General features: G+C 44.7%; 2 protein-coding genes across 2 annotated transcripts in view; one reads left to right on the top strand and one right to left on the bottom strand.

The window, feature by feature from the left end:
* Window positions 1-13,963, top strand: part of ttn.2 (titin, tandem duplicate 2) — a gene marked incomplete at its 5' end in the record, with an annotated part of 153,022 nt that extends 139,059 nt beyond the window's left edge. Inside the window, 15 exon segments of the mRNA XM_014025811.1 lie at window positions 32-322; window positions 1,165-1,464; window positions 1,671-1,973; window positions 2,056-2,358; window positions 2,478-2,746; window positions 2,837-3,152; window positions 3,284-3,589; window positions 3,773-4,072; window positions 4,185-4,760; window positions 4,898-5,203; window positions 5,298-5,680; window positions 5,773-5,983; window positions 6,106-11,811; window positions 11,882-12,163; window positions 12,625-13,963. Coding sequence (XP_013881265.1) covers window positions 32-322; window positions 1,165-1,464; window positions 1,671-1,973; window positions 2,056-2,358; window positions 2,478-2,746; window positions 2,837-3,152; window positions 3,284-3,589; window positions 3,773-4,072; window positions 4,185-4,760; window positions 4,898-5,203; window positions 5,298-5,680; window positions 5,773-5,983; window positions 6,106-11,811; window positions 11,882-12,163; window positions 12,625-12,917 — 10,145 coding nt within the window.
* Window positions 13,964-16,109: 2,146 nt separating this feature from the next.
* The window catches only part of parp4 (poly (ADP-ribose) polymerase family, member 4), a gene marked incomplete in the record, with an annotated part of 45,772 nt that continues 43,075 nt past the window's right edge, over window positions 16,110-18,806 (bottom strand). Inside the window, 1 exon segment of the mRNA XM_014025808.1 lies at window positions 16,110-17,655. Within this exon segment, the coding sequence (XP_013881262.1) occupies window positions 17,469-17,655 (187 nt within the window).

Genomic DNA, 18,806 nt, shown 5'->3' with positions numbered 1-18,806 from the left:
ATTACTAAAACATATGAAAAATGTCTTTTAGTGATGCCAAAGATTGATTTGACCAGCATCCCTCAGAAGATTGTCCAGGTGCACCGGGGCAAACCTATCGATCTTAACATCCCCATCAAGGCCAAGCCACAGGCTGTGTGCTCCTGGTACTTTGGTGGTGCTAAGCTGAAGGACAGCCTGGACCGCATCAAGATTGAGAGTAATGGCAAATACACCCACCTGGTTATTCGTGACACCACCATCAATGACACTGGAGACTACACACTGGAGGTGAAAAACGCTATCGGCATGGCAACTGAGGTCATCAAGGTCATCATCCTTGGTAAGGAGACTTCCTGCAAACCTAAAGAAATTATAGTGATTAGAGAGCCAAAACTATTACAATCATTTTTCAAATGAAATGGTTTGGTAGGATTTTCATATGTTTTAAGTCATTTTATGTTAGATATTGGAGATATGGTGAAACTGTGGAACAGGTTTATTACTTTGTGAGATCATARGTTAATAAAACACATTTTTGTTGTGGCTTGTCCAACAGATATGCTTGGGCTTGACAGACTGAGATGATATTTAAGGAGTACATTTACAAAAAACAGCTGAGCTGTAACATTGAACACATTTTATATTTTTTATTTTGAAGCTTATAAGTATAAATGAGCTAGTGACATTTTATGTAAACCAGAGCTGTATGTCACATGAAACCTAACTAAAAGCCAGACATCAGTGCGTTCACAGCTTAGATCTGGTACTTTGCCTCTAGCTTTAGAAATGGGATGATTTCACTCAGTCCCAGAGAAGAACTGAAAACATTCTTTGAGATTCAAATGAAATTGAAAATGAAGARCACTTTTTGTTTTATTGTCCATTGTATAGGATTCTCAGAAAAGACTTGTTTGGTAAAGTCCTTGATGTTTACCCTGATTTTTCTATATGGGTGATGATGATAAACTACAGTATTTATTYAAGTACTATGTGTTTCAGTTAGCTCAGTATGTATGAAAGCTTGGCACCTTTGAAAGAGGACACTTTATGTTTGAAGGATGTTGTGTCTGCATCTTTGAATGTGTTTGTGTGTCTTAAGCTCATGAGTCCAGGACATGTTTCATGGTGCATGGCAAAAAAGAAACAAACTATTACTTACTTACTTACTATGTTTCTGCTCAGACAAACCCGGTGTCCCAGTCGGCCCAATGAAGATTGAGGAGACTGATGGTGTATCTGTAACAGTTAGCTGGGCACCTCCAGAGAAGGATGGTGGTGCTAACATCAGCGGCTACGTGGTAGAGCAGCGTAACGCCCACCATCCAGGCTGGACCACGGTCTCTGAATCAGTGACCAGACCATGTTTCAAGTTCACCAGACTCTCTGAGGGAACAGAGTACGTGTTCCGCGTTGCTGCCATGAATCGCTTTGGTGTTGGTGGCTTCCTGCAGTCTGAGGTGGTGGAATGCAAGAGCCCCAAGAGTGAGTCCATTATTGCATTTTATTTTTTCTACTGATATAAAGTTTCATTAAGAACAAATCAATGTAAGCATTTCTGCCCAACATTTATTGTTGGTCAGTTAAATGCACAGAAAATTTAACTTATGCATATATTRTTCCAGTTTTTGTATGTAGGAAACTGTTGTATTAGTATTTCCTTCAGCTTAAAGGACATTTCTTTTTATTAGCCATCCCTGGACCTCCAAGCCAGCCAGAGGTGGTTGATGTCACACATGAGGGCATGACCGTGACCTGGCATGCACCTGAAGACAACGGTGGCTCCACCATCGCCGGTTACATCATAGAACGTAAAGAGGCTCGTTCTGACAGGTGGCTAAGAATCAATAAGAACCCTGTCACCATGACCCGCTACCGTTCTTCTGGACTGATTGAAGGCCTGGAATATGAGTTCCGTATCACAGCCATCAACTCTAGAGGAACTGGCAAACCCAGTGAAAGTTCTGCCATTACTGTTGCTATGGACCCMATTGGTATGTGATGCTACACTCAGTTTGTCACACAACAAAGGAGTTAATATGTTTACTGAGGTTTTATTTCCATGCTGTATAACAGAACCTCCAGGTGCTCCAGTTCAGCCCAGAGTTACAGACACCACAAGGACTTCCGTCTCTTTGGCTTGGCTGCCGCCGGAAGAAGAAGGTGGATCTGTTGTTACTGGCTACTTTATTGAGATGCAGAAGGTGGACCAGGTTGAATGGACYCTGTGCAACACCACACCCACTAAGATGTGCGAGTACACGCTGACCCATATGCCCCAGGGTGCAGAATACAAGTTCAGGATCATCGCCTGCAATGCTGGTGGTGTTGGAGAACCTGCAGAGATTCCTGGAGTCGTTAAGGTCCAGGAGATGCTTGGTAGGAGAACAAGTTATTACAAATTACAAAACATTTTCCATTAACCCCATAAGTCAAAAATGATCTACTTCCCGGAAGATTCTTTTGCCAAGCATAAATCTAATGTGTGTCCTTTACAGGTTATCCTGACTATGAGCTTGATCATAAATACGAGGAAGGCTACGTGGTGCGGCAAGGCGGCGTCATCCATCTATCTGTACCCATTAAGGGTAAACCTGTCCCGACAGTTAAGTGGACCAAGGATGGTCGGGACATCTCCCATCGGGCCATGATTGCCACCCATGATGACATCACTGAGCTGGTCATCAAAGAAGCACACAAAGATGACACTGGTACCTATGACCTGGTTCTSGAAAACAAATGTGGAAGGAAGGCTGTCTACATCAAAGTGAGCACTTTGGGCAGATTCAAGTAATAATAGTAAAATCAAATGCATCATGATGTTTTACTTGACATTCTTTATGTCTTCCATCTCCAGGTCAAAGTAATTGGTCGCCCTGATCCCCCAGAAGGACCCCTGGAATTTGATGACATTCAGGCCCGATCAGTCCGGGTTAGCTGGAGATCACCTTCAGATGATGGTGGATCTGACATCCTGGGTTACATTGTGGAAAGGCGGGAAGTACCAAAGGCTGCCTGGTACACAGTGGATGCCCGAGTAACAGAGACCTCTCTGGTGGTGAAGGGTTTGAAGGAGAATGTTGAGTACCACTTCAGGGTTTTTGCTGAGAACCAGTTTGGTGTTAGCAGATCTCTCAAGTCAGAAGAATCAGTTCTACCAAAGACACCTCTTTGTGAGTATTGTGTACAAAGTTGTCTAAATGTTGTTGTGTAATAAGTTATACGACACTCACTATTYAGCTGTAACTTTGTTSCACAAAAAGAGGTTCAATTTTGGTTTCACTGAAAATATTCTTCATCACAGGTCCACCTGAACCTCCCAGCAACCCACCAGAGATCATGGATGTCACCAAGACCACAGTGTCTCTGTCCTGGGCTCGGCCCCGGGACGATGGTGGCTCTCGTGTAACAGGATACTATGTTGAACGTAGAGAGGTTTCAACAGAGAAGTGGGTCCGTCACAACAAGACCCACATCACCACCACCATGTTCAATGTGACTGGACTTATACCCAATGCAGAGTACATGTTCAGAGTGGTAGCTCAAAATGACATCGGGCAGAGTGAACCTGGTCCTGCTTCAGAAYCTGTGGTCTGCAAAGATCCATTTGGTGTGTATTACCTTTTGATTCTTATTGTCACTTGTAYATGGTGATAAAACAGAGTTTGGATTTAAAGAAAGGAGGACTTTTGGAGTTTATTGAATTATGTAAACCTAACTCAAGCACAAACTTTATATTAAGTAAAAATAAGTTTTCTGACAGTCTTGACTCTTGCTGGTTTTCTTCTTGTAGACAAACCCAGCCAACCRGGAGATATCGACATTGTCTCCATCACCAAAGACAGCATCACCATCCACTGGCTCAGGCCTGAACATGATGGTGGAAAGGAGATCTTGGGTTACTGGGTTGAGTACAGGGAGTCTGGAGAGAGTGCCTGGAAGAAATGCAACAAAGAGCGCTCCAAGGATCGTCAGTTCACCATGGGTGGCTTAATGGAGGCTACAGAGTACGAGTTCAGAATCTTTGCTGAGAATGAGACTGGACTCAGCCGACCTCGTCGCACACCGATGGGCATCAAGACCAAACTGAGTGGTGAGCTGTGGCTGAGTGCAATATCATCCAAAAAACTGAGTTGGTTCTAATAGCTATTGTTGTCAAAATGTTGCTCTCACAATAATTTTATTTAAACTTTGTTCTCCTGCAGTTGGTGAAGCTCCAGCTCTGAAAGAAGAGATTGAAGATGTAACCACCAARCTTGGCACATCTGGCACTCTAACCTGTGGAATTGTAGGCAGACCTTTGCCGGAGATCAAGTGGTATCGCTATGGCAAAGAGCTGATCCAGAGTCGCAAGTACAAGATGAGCTCAGATGGACGTAACCACTCCCTGACCATCCTGACGGAAGAACAGGAAGATGAGGGCCTGTACACTTGCAGGGCCATCAATGAGGCTGGCGAGATAGAGACCAGTGGTAAACTACGCTTGCAGGCACCCCCTCAGTTCCATCCTGGTTTCCCTCTGAAGGAGAAGTACTTTGCTGGGGCTGGTACCAGCCTTCGTCTCCACGTTGTCTACATTGGTCGACCTATCCCCCAAATCATGTGGTTCTATGGCAAGAAACCTCTGAATGCATCTGAGAATGTTATAATTGAAAACACAGAAAGCTACACACACCTAGTGGTGAGAAACGTCCAGAGAAAAACCAACGCTGGTCGCTACAAGGTGCAACTTAGCAATGTGTTTGGAACCATCGACACTGTGCTGAAAGTTGAAATACAAGGTAAAAGCGTGCTGCAGTGAACTCAAGTTTAATCCAAATTATTTTCAAATGGATAAAATATGTGTTTGTTTTTTCTTATTCGCTGAAAGCAACAAAAACCTGATGAGATRGTACTGACTCTTCCTTGCTATTTCCAGACAAACCTTGCATTCCTGAAGGTCCAGTTATTGTTGATGCCTTGCTTAAGAGCTCYGTTGTGATCAGCTGGAAGGTCCCCAAGGATGACGGTGGATCTGTGATCACCAACTATATAGTGGAGAAACGTGAGGCCAAAGAAGGTGAACAGTGGAACCTGGTCTCTTCTTCGGTCTCTGGCACCACCTGCCGTGTCCCCAACCTGACTGAAAATGCTGGCTACTACTTCAGAGTCTCTGCCCAGAACCAGTATGGAGTCAGTGAGCCTCTGGAGATCCCCTCAGTGGTCATCGTCAAGAGTCCATTTGGTAAAACCCTGATAACCTTATATACTGTATCTTGTGTTTCAGAGACTGGATTAAAGACCCATAATGACATTTACTGTTTTGTTTTTTTTCTCAGATAAACCTGGTATTCCACAGCAGCCCTTCATCATCAGCTCCACCAAGGACTCATGTGTTGTCTGCTGGAAGCCACCAAGTAGTGACGGTGGAGCGAAAATCACCAATTACTACCTTGAGAAACGCGAGAAGAAGCAGAACAAGTGGATGTCTGTAACAACCAAGAAGATGGTTGAGACAAGCTATGAAGTCCAAGGATTGATTGAGGGCTTTGAGTATGAGTTCCGTGTGAAATGTAAGAACATGGGCGGTGAGAGTGACTGGAGTGAGATCTCTGCACCGATCATACCCAAGTCTGAACAGGCSCCGAAGGCTCCTGCATTCAGAGAGGAGATCAGAGACATGACTGTCAAATACCACGCCAATGCCACCTTTGTTACTAAGGTACGTCAGACAAACATGTTTTTAATAAACAAAGCCACTATGTGTTTATGTTTCCTGTTTAGCATGTATTTAACTTACTTTCCTCTGATTAGGTTGTGGGTCACCCAAAGCCTGCGGTCAAATGGTATCGCAGTGGAAAGGAGATCTTGGCAGATGGAACAAAAATAAAAGCCCTTGAGTTCAAGGGTGGCTACTACCAGCTCGTCATCACTGCTGCTGATGAGAACGATGCCTCTGTGTACCAAATCAGAGCAACCAACCCCTCAGGATCTATCTCTACAACAGCCAACCTGGAGGTGGAAGGTAGTAAAGACATTTTGGATTTATTGTTTCATATAATTCCTAAAACTATGAGGTTATATCTAACAAGTTCTAATGACAATGTTTTTACCACTGTAATGTTTTTTTCTTCCTTTAAAATTCAGTTCCTGCAAAGATCCACCTGCCTAAAGAACTCCAGGGAATGGGAGCGGTTCAGGCTGTTCGTGGAGATAACGTCACCATCAAGATTCCCATCTCTGGAAAGCCTGAACCAGCAGTCACTTGGCAGAAGGGCCAGGAGGTCCTCTCTAACTCTGTTTATCACCAAGTCATCACTACTAGATCTTTCACCTCTTTGGTGTTCCAGAAGGGAGTAGAGAGGAGAGACACTGGCTACTACATTGTTACTGCCAAGAACAGATTTGGAACAGACAAGCAAACCATTGAAGTAAATGTTGCCGACATTCCTGATGCTCCAAAGGGACTTGTGGTCAGCGACATTGCCCGAGATTCCATCACCTTGACCTGGGAGCCACCTGCCAGTGATGGTGGCAGCGACATTATTGGATACATTGTTGAGAAGTGTCCAACCACTGCAGACAGGTGGATCCGTGCTGGTCACACTGATGAATGCAGTATCACTATTATTAACATATTTGGAAAGACCAAATACCAGTTCCGCATTAGAGCAGAGAACCAGTTTGGCCTGAGTCTTCCTTCTGTGCCAACTGAACCCATTACCACAAAGGAAGACAAGTCTGTGATCAGGAACTATGATGAGGAAGTGGATGAAACTAGAGAGATAACCAAAGAGGAGGCTCTGTTCTATAAGGTGAAGGAGCTGTCCTCCAAGTATATCATCTCAGAGGAGCTTGCTCGCTGCCAGTTTGGAGTGGTCCACCGCTGCGTGGAGATTGCCACAAAGAAGACCTTCATGGCCAAGTTCATCAAAGTCAAAGGAACTGACCGCGAGTTGGTTCTCAGGGAAATAGAAGCCCTTAACATTGCAAGACACAAGAACATAATCTATCTGYATGAATACTTTGAAAGCATGGAGGAAATTATACTCATCTTTGAGTTCATCTCTGGAGTTGACATCTTCGAGCGTCTTGGCACCTGCAACTTTGAGCTCACAGAACAAGAGATTGTCCGCTATCTGAGACAAGTCTGCTCTGCTCTCAAATTCCTGCACAGCCAGAACTTTGGCCACTTTGATATCCGCCCAGATAACATTGTATACACCACCAGGAGAAGTACCAACATCAAGATTATTGAGATGGGACAATCTAGGCTGCTGRTACCAGGAGAAAACATCAGAATGCCGTTCTCAGCTCCAGAATACTACGCTCCAGAAGTTCACCGTCATGATCTGGTCACAACAGCCACTGACATGTGGTCTGTTGGCGTTTTGGCATATGTTCTCCTCAGTGGCCTTAATCCGTTTGCTGCCGAGTCCACAACAAAGATGATTGAAAACATCTCAAACTGTGAGTACATYTTTGATAGGGAAGCATTTAAGGACATCAGCCTGGAGGCTATGGACTTTATAGACAGACTTCTGGTCAAAGACAGAAAGCTCCGTATGACTGCTCATGAGGCTTTGGAGCACCCATGGCTCAAGATGAAGATTGTGAATGTGAGCAACAAGGTCATCAAGACACTGAGACACAGGAGATATTATCAGTCTCTGGTGAAGAAGACTGATACTATAGTCTCAGCTGCCCGTGTGGCGTACGGCGGCGCCTTCAGGAACCAGCGAGGTTTGGATGTTGGCAAAGTGAAAATTGGAACAGAGTATCGTGGCCTCCGTGCTGGCCCTGTCATGCACAGTTCAGCTGAGGAAGGCGGCCATGTCAGATTCACCTGTACCCTTGTTAACTATGACAAGAGCACCCAGGTGTCATGGTACTTTGGTAACCGTCAGTTACACTCAAGTGCTAAGTATGAGATTTCATACAATAACGGGTTTGCCAGCATTTATGTGAAGGATATTGAAGAGGGTGATGATGGTGTCTATAGATGCAAAGTGGTGAGTGATGATGGAGAGGACAGTGCTTATGGAGAACTCTTTGTTGAGACAGTGAGGAGCATCAGAGAACACTACATGAGCCGCACCATCAAGAAACTGAGGAGGAGGGTCGACAAAACTAAACTCTTACAGAGACCACCAGAGTTCACACTGCCTCTCTACAACYGCACTGCTTACATTGGTGAAGATGTGCGCTTTGGTGTCACCATTACTGTCCACCCAGAGCCCCATGTAGTATGGCTTAAAAATGGAGAAAGACTCAAAGAGGACGACAGCAAGTACACATTCACCAGCGATAAGGGCTTATACCAGCTCATGATTCACAACCTGGACATGAGTGACGATGCTGAATACACAGTCATGGCCCACAACAAGTTTGGAGAAGACAGTTGCAAGGCTCGTCTCAATGTGATACCTCATCCTGTTTCAGAGGAAACCATGAGGCCCATGTTTAAACGTCTGCTGGCCAACATTGAATGTATAGAGGGAGAGAGTGTCCGCTTTGAGCTCAGAGTTTCAGGAGTTCCCAGTCCAACACTAAAATGGGAAAAGGATGGTCATCCACTACAGTTTGGTCCTAAAGTTGTTGTCATACAGGAGGACATTGATTACCATGTCCTACACATCAGAGAGACTCTGCTAGAGGATGCTGGTGTATACAAAGTTACTGCAACCAACTCTGCTGGCTCAGCAAGCTGTCAGGCTGCACTGAAGGTGGACCGGGTTACTTACACAAGAAGAGAGTACAAGAGTGAGGAGGAAAAACACATGCATGTACAGAAACAAATAGAAAAGACCAACAAAATGGCTCAGCACATTGCTGCTACTGAGGAACTTGTAGCTCTTAACCCAACAGCACAGGAAGCTCTCAAATTTGCTGCAGAAGTGTACAAACCTGCAGTGAGTACCAAGAACATTGAGGGAGAGTTCAACATCACGGTGGAGAAAACAGAAACCAAGAAGCTGGAGGAGGAAAGAAGGATTTTCTTGCCCTATGAGATTCCAGAGCCTGTGGTTCATGATCCTAAAGCTCTKGATGAGGACAAAGCCATCAAGCAGTTTGTGCCGCTGTCTGACATGAAATGGTATCGCAAGCTGAGAGATCAGTATGAGATTCCAGAAAGAACTGAGAGGATTGTGCAGAGAAGACAGAGACGTATCCGCCTGTCCAGGTGGGAGCAGTTCTATGTTATGCCCCTGCCCAGGATCACAGACCAGTACAGACCAAGGTGGCGCATTCCCAAACTCACTCTGGATGATTTAGAGACTGTCAGACCTGCACGTCGCTCACCCTCTCCTGAGTCTGAAGCCTCCTTCAGATCCAGAAGGAGATCTCTGGGTGACCTCAGTGATGAAGAACTGATGATGCCTGTGGACGACTACCTCACCAAGAAGAGAACAGAGGAAGAGAGACTGATGTTGGAAGATGAACTGGAGCTTGGATTTTCAGCCTCTCCTGCTGGAAGCCCAGTCCGTGTCCAACGACATGCCCTGGAACACGAAGAGAGGAGGCTGGAGGTCAGACGTGAGGCCGCCGAAGTYACTGAGACAAAGAAGAAACGCACCGTTTCTCAGTTTATGAGAAGGAGAAGGTCTCTGTCTCCCACTTACAWTGAGCTAATGCGTCCAGTCTCAGAGCTGATCAGACCCCCACGTGCACGTCCTCCTGTGGAGACAGAGGGAGAGGTTGTGGAGCGGCGGTCCCCCACTCCAGAGAGGACCCGTCCCCGTTCCCCCAGTCCTATCAAGTCAGTGGAGAGGTCATCCCGCTCCTCCTCCAGGTTTGAGCGTTCTGCTCGCTTTGACATCATGTCCCGCTATGAAGCCAGAAAAGCAGCCCTGAAGTCTGAAAGGAAATACCAGGTTGTTAGTCAATCACCTTTCAGCTTGGACCATGCTCCTCGTGTAACTGTTAGGATGCGCTCCCACCGAATCCCAGTCAGCCAAGACACCAAATTCACCTTGAACATCCAAGCAAAGCCAGAGGCAGAGRTCAGATGGCTTCACAACGGAACTGAGATCTCAGAAAGCAGTGAAAAATACCTATTCTCAAATATGAGCGGCGTTTTGTCCATCACAATCCTGGACTGTCAGGAAGAGGACAGCGGGACATACCGCTGCGTATGCTCCAACGCTAAGGGAGAGGCATCAGACTACGCCACCCTGGAGGTGTCCAGTGGTGCCTACACYACATTCTCTTCACGCCGCAGGGATGAAGAAGTTCCTAAAGCTCATGTCCCTGAAGTTTCTCGAATTGACCATTATCATACCACACACTTCAAAACTGGCTACACCACCCAAACGCACCTGGAAGTGGAAGAGAGCAAGTCAAAGCTAACAGAAACACATGAGACAYGTGAACGATTTGGTGCTTCTGAGAGGTTCTCCTCTGCTGAGAGGTATGACTCCTCCATCAAGTATACCTCCGCTGAATACCTCTCATCAAGTTCTTCATACTCATCAGAGAGAKTCTCTTCGACTGAGAAACACGTCACCGCTGAGGCTAAATTGAARGCGTCATCTACTGCTGTTGCTGAACAAGTTACTGTCCACAAGRAGAAACCTTCTGTTCCAGCAAAAATCCTGACAAAGCCTCAGTCTGTGACAGTAAGCGAGGGCGAGACAGCTAGGTTCTTCTGTGATATTGATGGAGAGCCTGCACCCACTGTCACATGGCTCCATGAGAGTAGAACTCTTGTATCTTCTCAACATATCCAGGTCACCACAACCCAGTACAAATCCTGTCTGGAGATTGTTTCTGTAAAGACCTCTGATGAGGGCAGTTACACTGTGGTGGTGGAGAACTCAGCAGGTCAACAAGAGGCTCACTTCAGTCTGACAATCCGAAGACCAATTCCTAAAGAGGAAGTCAAAGCTGTCAAACACCCTGAGCCACCTGTGAAGACACCTAGTGTTAAGTCCCCTGAACCTGCTCCCTCTACTACTTCTCCTGCTCCAAGTGTGAAGTCACCAGAACCCAGTGTGAAATCTCCAGAACCGTCAGTTAAGTCCCCAGAACCAAGTGTTACATCTCCTACCCCAAGTATAAAATCACCAACTCCAAGTGTGAAGTCTCCTGAACCAGAGGAAGTTAAATCTTCAAAGACTGTAAAAGCTCCAGAGTCACCAGCACCTTCTCCTGCCCGCAGCTTAAAATCTCCAACTCCTGGTGTAAAGTCTCCAGAACCAGAAGGAGTTAAGTCACCACGTGGTCTAAAATCCCCTGAACCCAGACTCAAATCACCAACAACAATCAAGCCTCCTGGAGGTGTAAAGTCATCAGAACCCGAGGAAGTAAAACCCTCTCGAGGACTCAAATCTCCAGAACCTGCAGGTCCCAAAACACTGAGAGGTCTTAAGTCCCCAGAACCTGCAGGGATCAAAACACCAAAAGGCATCAAGTCCCCAGAACCTTCTGGACTCAAATCCCCTCCAAGGGTGAAATCTCCTCCTCCTATCATTTCCCCCAAGAGGGTTGTGTCTCCTCCCACTGTGAAGTCCCCAGTCCCCAAACCTCCCAAAGTCCTGAGTCAGGTAACAGCAGAGGCCAAGGAGGGTTCAGTCAGGATGTCCTGTGTGTGTGAGAGCAGCGTCAGGGAGGTGACATGGTTGGTAAACGGGAGGAGGCTTTCACAGAGCAGCCGCTTTGAGATGCACTACTCTGAAGGTTCCTGCAGTCTTCTGATCCATGACCTGACAGACGGGGATCAGGGAGAGTACACCTGTGAGATGACCTCAGAGGGAGGAGTGTCCAAATCCTCCTTCTCCTTCGTGGGGCAGGTGTTTCAGTCCATACAGAAGAAGATCACAGCCTACCGTGAGAAGCAAGTGTCCCTCAAAGGTGAGAATCTTCCTCCAGATGTGTTGGATAAAAGAAAGTCTTTGTTTCTTACGTCATGTGACTTTTACAGGATCGATGATGAGTCACAAGGAGTCCTCCTCATCAATGAGCTCGTCCATGATGAAGAAAGAAATGCACACGATGGAGGAGTCTTCCTTTTCCTCCTCTGCCCACCAGATGATGTCATCTATGATGGAGTCGAGCTCCTTCAGCAGCATGGCAGCCGAGATGAAGTTTGAGACCATGTCCATGTCAAGCATGTCCTCAGTGGCATCTGAAACGTACGCCATGAGCTCCAGCAGCCTCACAGAGATGACGTCCCACTTAGAGGGATCCTCACTGAGAGCTATTGGTAAGAGTTGTTGGGTCTTTTTAAACAATTAGCCATTCTGCGACTATAAATCATCACTGGAAAGTTTCTGTAGAAGAGTTCCCTGAAGTCCAAACACATGTTGGAAGGTTTAGTCCGCTGAAAGTTAGTGTGTCAAACACAAAATTCAGCATTCTGTTGTTAAAATGTACACAAATCCTCCAACTTTATGTGACCTGTTTAAAATTTGAAAGATGGTTCAGCTGAAGTCTGAGCTGTAGATCCAAACAGTCTAACACTTGTAGCGGCTAAAATCCTGTATCCTGTACTTGACTCCTACACTCGTTTTAACTAAATATCATCTACTTTGTGTAATGTACTGCTCCCCAAAAGTCCGAGCTCACCAGTCTTGATCAAACTGTTTCCTTTAGTTTAGTTTTGTTGTTGTTTTAAGACATAAAAAGTTGTTTCATGCACTCAGCTGTGTAACTGTCTGGTTTTAGGTTCTGCTCCAAGAATCGAAGCTCTGCCAGAAGACATCAGCATTGAGCCAGGCAAAGTCCTAACAGTTGCCTGTGCCTTCTCCGGGGACGCCAAAAACATCGAGTGGTCCCGCGGCGGTAAAACCATCGAGGTGACCGCAGGGGGGCGGTTCCATATCGAGACCACCGATGACCTGACCACCCTCATCATCACTGGAGTAAAGAAGGAAGATGCTGGAGCTTACACTCTCAAACTGTCCAATGAACTCGGATCTGACACAGCAACTGTCCACATCAGCATTCGATCAGTGTAAAAACAAATCTAATCCTTTCAATGTCCCCTGTTCCCTTCTTCCATGCCTTTTTATTTATTAATTAACAAAGTGGTTTACTTGATAAAGATCAGGAATTTTCTTGTAAATAGGAACTATTTTTGTACCAAACTTGACATGAATTTTTGCCAAACTAGACTTAAGTCTAAAGATGTAAAATGTGCCATATTGGATAACAATGACTTAGGATGTTTGATCCATTTTTCTGTGACATGTACATAATGTATATAGCCGAATTTACCGGTTATGGGAAATGTATGCATTGTTATTTAAGACRATAATATAAAGAGAAACTTAAAGCAACTTAATGTAGTTTAACAGGAGAAAGTTTCGACAGAAACGAATACCTTGTTAAAGTGAGAAACTAAACTCTGTGCCTCAACGAACAGTTGAAGTCTAAGTTTGCCTCAACAGGTAGAGAGGCTCCCTGTTGATGTTACGAAACAGAGACAAAACTATAAACACACCGCTGCAACAAACAAAAAAAAGGGAGCGGTGCTTCAAGATTGTAACGGGAGTGTGAGACCCTGAGTGCTGTTTGCATCACCCTCATGTAAGCAGCACGACTGGACCTCGCCCTCCGACTGATTATGTCATATGCCGTTTTTATGACGAGCTCAGGGTGCGAGCGGCCTGCACCACCTGAGCGCAGCTGTTTTTTTGTTTTGTGCTCTGCTCCTGGTAAACGACCGCCGCTCAGGCTCCTCAGTCGTACCATCAACCTGGCCAGTCACGTAAAGCGGAGTCCTGCCGGTGCTTGTTTCCAGAGGCAGAGCTGCCTCTCGGAGGTGTGCCGTGTGTTTGTGTGTTAGATTTTAGAAGTTCACGTGTCAGTCAGGCCGGGTGGCACCGGGGACCCAAACAGCGTCTAAAGGCAGCTCCGGCTGCGTTCAGCAACAACCGTGTCCTCGGCTGTCATCCTGCACTTTGTTGGATTGAAGTTAGAGTTGTAGCGTTGACTAATTCTGCAGCCTCCTTGAGTTTTTCTCCCAGTATTGATTTAATAAAGCATGATGATCAGCACAACACAAGGAGTTTGATTCTTCTTTTTATCTTTATTGGGTTTTCAAAAATACTTTCAAATGATATACAGAAATAAGCATGYTCTCTCATAAAAGGAAATGTAGGAGGGGGCTTAAGGTGGTATTAAGCTTCTCCCACATCTCTCATACTCAAGGTTATGAGGAAACTTTTACAAGGTATTTTTCATTACTTGTTAATATCTTGACTGCGCGAAGTGAAAAGTGACACAATAAGTGAACGTTCAGACGAGTTCAAGTTGATTCATAAAGACTATGTAATCATTTATTTACACTAATTAAACAGATCATAAGTTACACCTGATTGTGGTTATTCCTATAACAAGCGTCAGAGTTAAATGAGATAAAACCCACGTCCGAATTTCAATTCACATCAACTCAGATTATTTATATAGAACAGTAAAACGTCAGTTCTGATGTTAACAACCAAACAATTTTACTGGCACTTTTAGCTTAAGTTTTGGCAAATAAAGAACAAAGAAAAGGAGGAAAGTAAGGTTAGTAGGTTACTACTATTTTTACTTTATCAAAGTGTGGGTCAACTGGATCAGCATGTCTTTTCTAAGCTCAGGTTCCACATGACACGTCACCCCGAACACGTCAGCTTTACCTGGTGATGTCTTCTTAAGGCACCCTCGGGGTAGGAACTGTCTCACCTCAGATCAGTCAGGGAACTGATGTCGGCTCGCTTACCGGTCATTGGCGAACAGGTGTTTTTACAGGTAACTTTTTGTCTGTTTCAGTCCAAGCCAGAAAAATTCAAGCTGTTATCCGGTCCCTTCTTTTCAAAATAAAATCTCCCCATGGGAGTTGAAAACACACTTAGAGGCTTGAAGCCTCAGGGGTGAGACTGGCTGGCGTGCCGAGTCCCGGCTGTCAAGTCTTCCCTAGTTAGCTCATGGGCTAAGACTTAAAAGCCAAACTGAGTTCTTCTCCAGAGAGAAAACCCAGCTTTCTTCCTAGGTTAGAGTCAGGAAGAAGAGTGTGTCGCTCAAAGCCGTCAGGGTTAGTAAAAGAAATGAACGAACTTTGGTTCCGCCCTCAGGCTTAGAGATGAGTCAGAGAAAGAAAGATAAAGATTTGCCAGCCGGCGCCAGCCCAAGGTTAAAATTCTATGGCTGTTCACAACAGGATATGATAACCTTTCTTCAGCTTTCTTCTGATAGACTCTAAGAGAAATCACTGCAAAACATTTATGATGATTAATTAACATTTCTGTTTTATAATCAGTTCTGAACCTTCTGTTAGTCCAGATAAWTGAAAGATTTTCTCAGGAAAAATCCACAATTATATTACTGTGTTCACAGTAAAATAAAAACAGTGATTTACATAAAAACACAATGAAAACATTGTAATCAGATTCTCTGTGATTTTTTTATACCATTATAAATCTTTAAAGGCACGATAAAAGAAAAGAAGTGGTTCCACTTTTCCTGTGACAGTCATTATCATGATTTAACAAATGCATAAACATTCTTAGTTAAACAACAAATGAATCACGAACAGAAGAGATTGTTYTGTCCATTATCTGATTAAGAGAACTGAGGGGTTCTCTTCCACGGTTAGAATGACCTGTCATGGCCTGAATAGAGTTCAGTTTGTGACAGAGTTCCTGTCCTCTCGTCAGGCCYGTCCGAGGCCTGCTTCGAGGCAGTAAATCTTTTTTTTCACTCGAGGTGACCCCTACAGAAACATTAGGGTTAGGGGGGGTTATACGACATTCAACTTGTCTTTCCTTATAAGTCAGRTATTGATGAGATATCTTAGAGTAGTGGTTCCTAAAGTTGAGGTCGGGACCCAAACTTGGGTCTTGAAACATCAAGGTGGGGGTCTTGAAAGCATTTTATGATTTGATTAGGGAAAATATAGCTGTTCGTAGTCATTTTTTAAACAAGTGTAGCCATTTTAAGTACATTAACCTCACTCTCTTATAACAAGTAGCATAATTAATATTACTACACCGTTATTTGATTTGATACCAATGTTTATCAACCAAAAATAGTTTGGGGTCCAGCTCTCTGYWGCTGTCAATTTGTGGGTCAAAAGCTGAAAAGTTTGGGAACCACTGTCTTAGATGAAGTTACAAAGTATATGAGAAAAGACAAAAACAAACAAAAATACCCAAAAACAACAATGAAAACTCAAAGGTTTGTCTATTTTTTCACTCTTGTGCATAGTTAAACAACATATACTCATACAATCCAGAGTAAAGCAAAACGTCCAAAGAAAGATTATTTTAGGATACTGCAGAGATCACCCCCCCCCCCCACACACACACACTCCTCAAAACACACTCTTTATATAGTCCAGAAAAGGACCCCAACTGTATAGAAGCGGTGAAAGTTTCCCCTTTATAATGTTTACTGGTTCTCCTCCATGAGTACTAGGTCTGTTAGTGAGGAGTAAACATAAATCAATGGCAGGGATTATTATTCTGGACATACATCTATCAGGATATAAACCTAGAGTGAACAGTTTAGGGCTGAGCGTTAGTTCTATATCTAGTATAACCTCTAAAGATCTCCCTGCAGAACTGTTAAACTTTTCTATATTTCCAAACAATGGAAGACTGAGCCCTTCTCTCCACATCTGAAGCACGAGTCTGGGATGGCATCATTGTACTTATTAAGCTTTTCTGTCGTCACTTATGTCCTCATGAACCAAATATATCGCAGTACTTTGAGTCCTCAGAGGGTAARTTCTGTAAATCTTCCCTGCAGGTGTCAAGTTTCCTGAGAGAAGACTCAGAGGATCCCTTTGTTAACACCTATATAGTTTGGAAATAATTCCTTTTTAAAGCATCATTCTTCATTTTAATTTCCAAAATGGACAGCGGGGGAATTGATACACTGATTTTGAGATGATCTAATATAATTTCTCAACTGTAAATTTTTCAAATAGTGTTTAGTCAGGATAGCATACCTGCCAATCAGCTCTTTAAAGACATTAAAAAATACCCTCTGATCCCATCAGATCTGCTGTCTTTAAACATTTCTCAGTCCATTCCTAAAAGCTGCCCTGCCTGGAGGGWTTTACTGATTCTTTCACAACTTTTGTCAATTTATTCTCACACATTTAAAACATTAGCAGCAGAACAAACCAACTCATCTGTTTCAGTAAAGAAATACTAATTTGATTTGGATAAAATGTATATTGATGATAATTTGGTGTGGAAAATCTGAAATACTCAAATCAAGTTTACCCAACAAACTTTGATCTGAAACATGTAAATTATTAGTAAAGTGACTGAAACAGAAGAACTACAGATTGACACCATTAAGAAAATATACCTAACCCAAAAAAATCTATTTTATGTCAAACTAAAGTTACGGTATTGTATGTTGAAGAAAACAGTTAAAACTTTTAAAGTATTTTATGTCAAAGCTTTAATCTAAACAGACCAGATAATTGTGTTTTGGTCTGGACCACAGTTAAAACCTGTTTTTTCAGGGTCTGAAGGTGGTTGGTTGGACCACAGAGCTGCGTCCCGCCCTCACTGGACCAGCAGGTCCAGACCAATCAGAGGCGAGAACGAGGGGAGGCTGTCGAAGCCCAGCAGCTGGCGGGTGCAGGATTCCCAGTTCAGACCCAGCTCCAGCCGGCTGCAGATGCACGGATACTGCCGGTCGGCCCAGCGGACCCAGTCCACGGCCTTCTTGACCTGGTCCCAGTGCTCCGACCTGCAGGGAGACAGTCAGATGACTTCAGCTGGTCTCTGCTGATCCTGTGGGATCATCAGACCCACGTCCTGCTAGTCCTCACTGAGCTCCTCACTGCCTGAACCGGATCCAAGACCCTAACTCAGACAGACTTCTGGGACTCGTCGTCCAGCCAGATGGTCCTTTCTGGACTGCTGGGTTCCTTCAGGACCCTAACCTGAACCACATGGTCTCAACCCAGACCAGTTCTGCTCTGTGGTTCTAATCCAATAAACCTGACCCACATGGACTCTAGACTTCTGGACCGGTGCTTTGTTGCTGTATTCTCTGCTTTGTTCTGATTGGTCATTTAGGTCATGTGACTGTGATGTTGGCAGTTTTAGGCGAGCTGACGAGTTTTAATCAAACCAATCATGAATTTAGTTGGAGTTTGGGTCAGACCTGTGTTCTGAAGACTCCAGGTGAAACAGGTTCCTCAGCAGCGTCCCTTCCTGCAGCTTCTCCAGCCTCATCAACTGCAGAACCAGGAGAGTGGCCATCATCCTCAGGATGTCTGCGTGGGCCTTTGTGCCTGGAACACAAACCGTCAGCACTCAGGTGAGAAACACGACCCAAAGCTGAGGTTAGAGCAGCTCCTGATGCAGAGTCAGCAACTCTGGTGACACCGGTGCAGGTCAGCCCCGCCTCCGTCAGCCCCGCCTCTGTCAGCCCCGCCTCTGTCAGCCCCGCCTCTGTCAGTGTGCCCCGCCTCTGTCAGCCCCACCTCTGTCAGTGTGCCCTTCCTCTGTCAGCCCCACCTCTGTCAGCCCCGCCTCTGTCAGTGTGCCCCAGGGCAGTTGTGGCTATGGTGTAGCTTACAGTGTGAGAATGTTATTCTTATTATTATTATTTCCTTCACTGAAGAAGTGTGTTCATGACTGTGTGAATGGATGACTGTGTGAATGGATGACTGTGTGAATGGATGAAGTGTGAATGGATGACTGTGTGAATGGATGACAGTGTGAATGGATGACTGTGTGAATGGATGACAGTATGAATGGATGACTGTGTGAATGGATGACAGTGTGAATGGATGACAGTGTGAATGGATGAAGTGTGAATGGATGAAGTGTGAATGGATGAAGTGTGAATGGATGACAGTGTGAATGGATGACTGTGTGAATGGATGACAG

This window comes from Austrofundulus limnaeus, unplaced genomic scaffold, assembly GCF_001266775.1.
Source record: "Austrofundulus limnaeus strain Quisiro unplaced genomic scaffold, Austrofundulus_limnaeus-1.0 Scaffold501, whole genome shotgun sequence".
In the NCBI taxonomy this organism is placed as follows: domain Eukaryota; kingdom Metazoa; phylum Chordata; class Actinopteri; order Cyprinodontiformes; family Rivulidae; genus Austrofundulus; species Austrofundulus limnaeus.
This window is presented reverse-complemented; position numbering and strand designations above follow the sequence as displayed.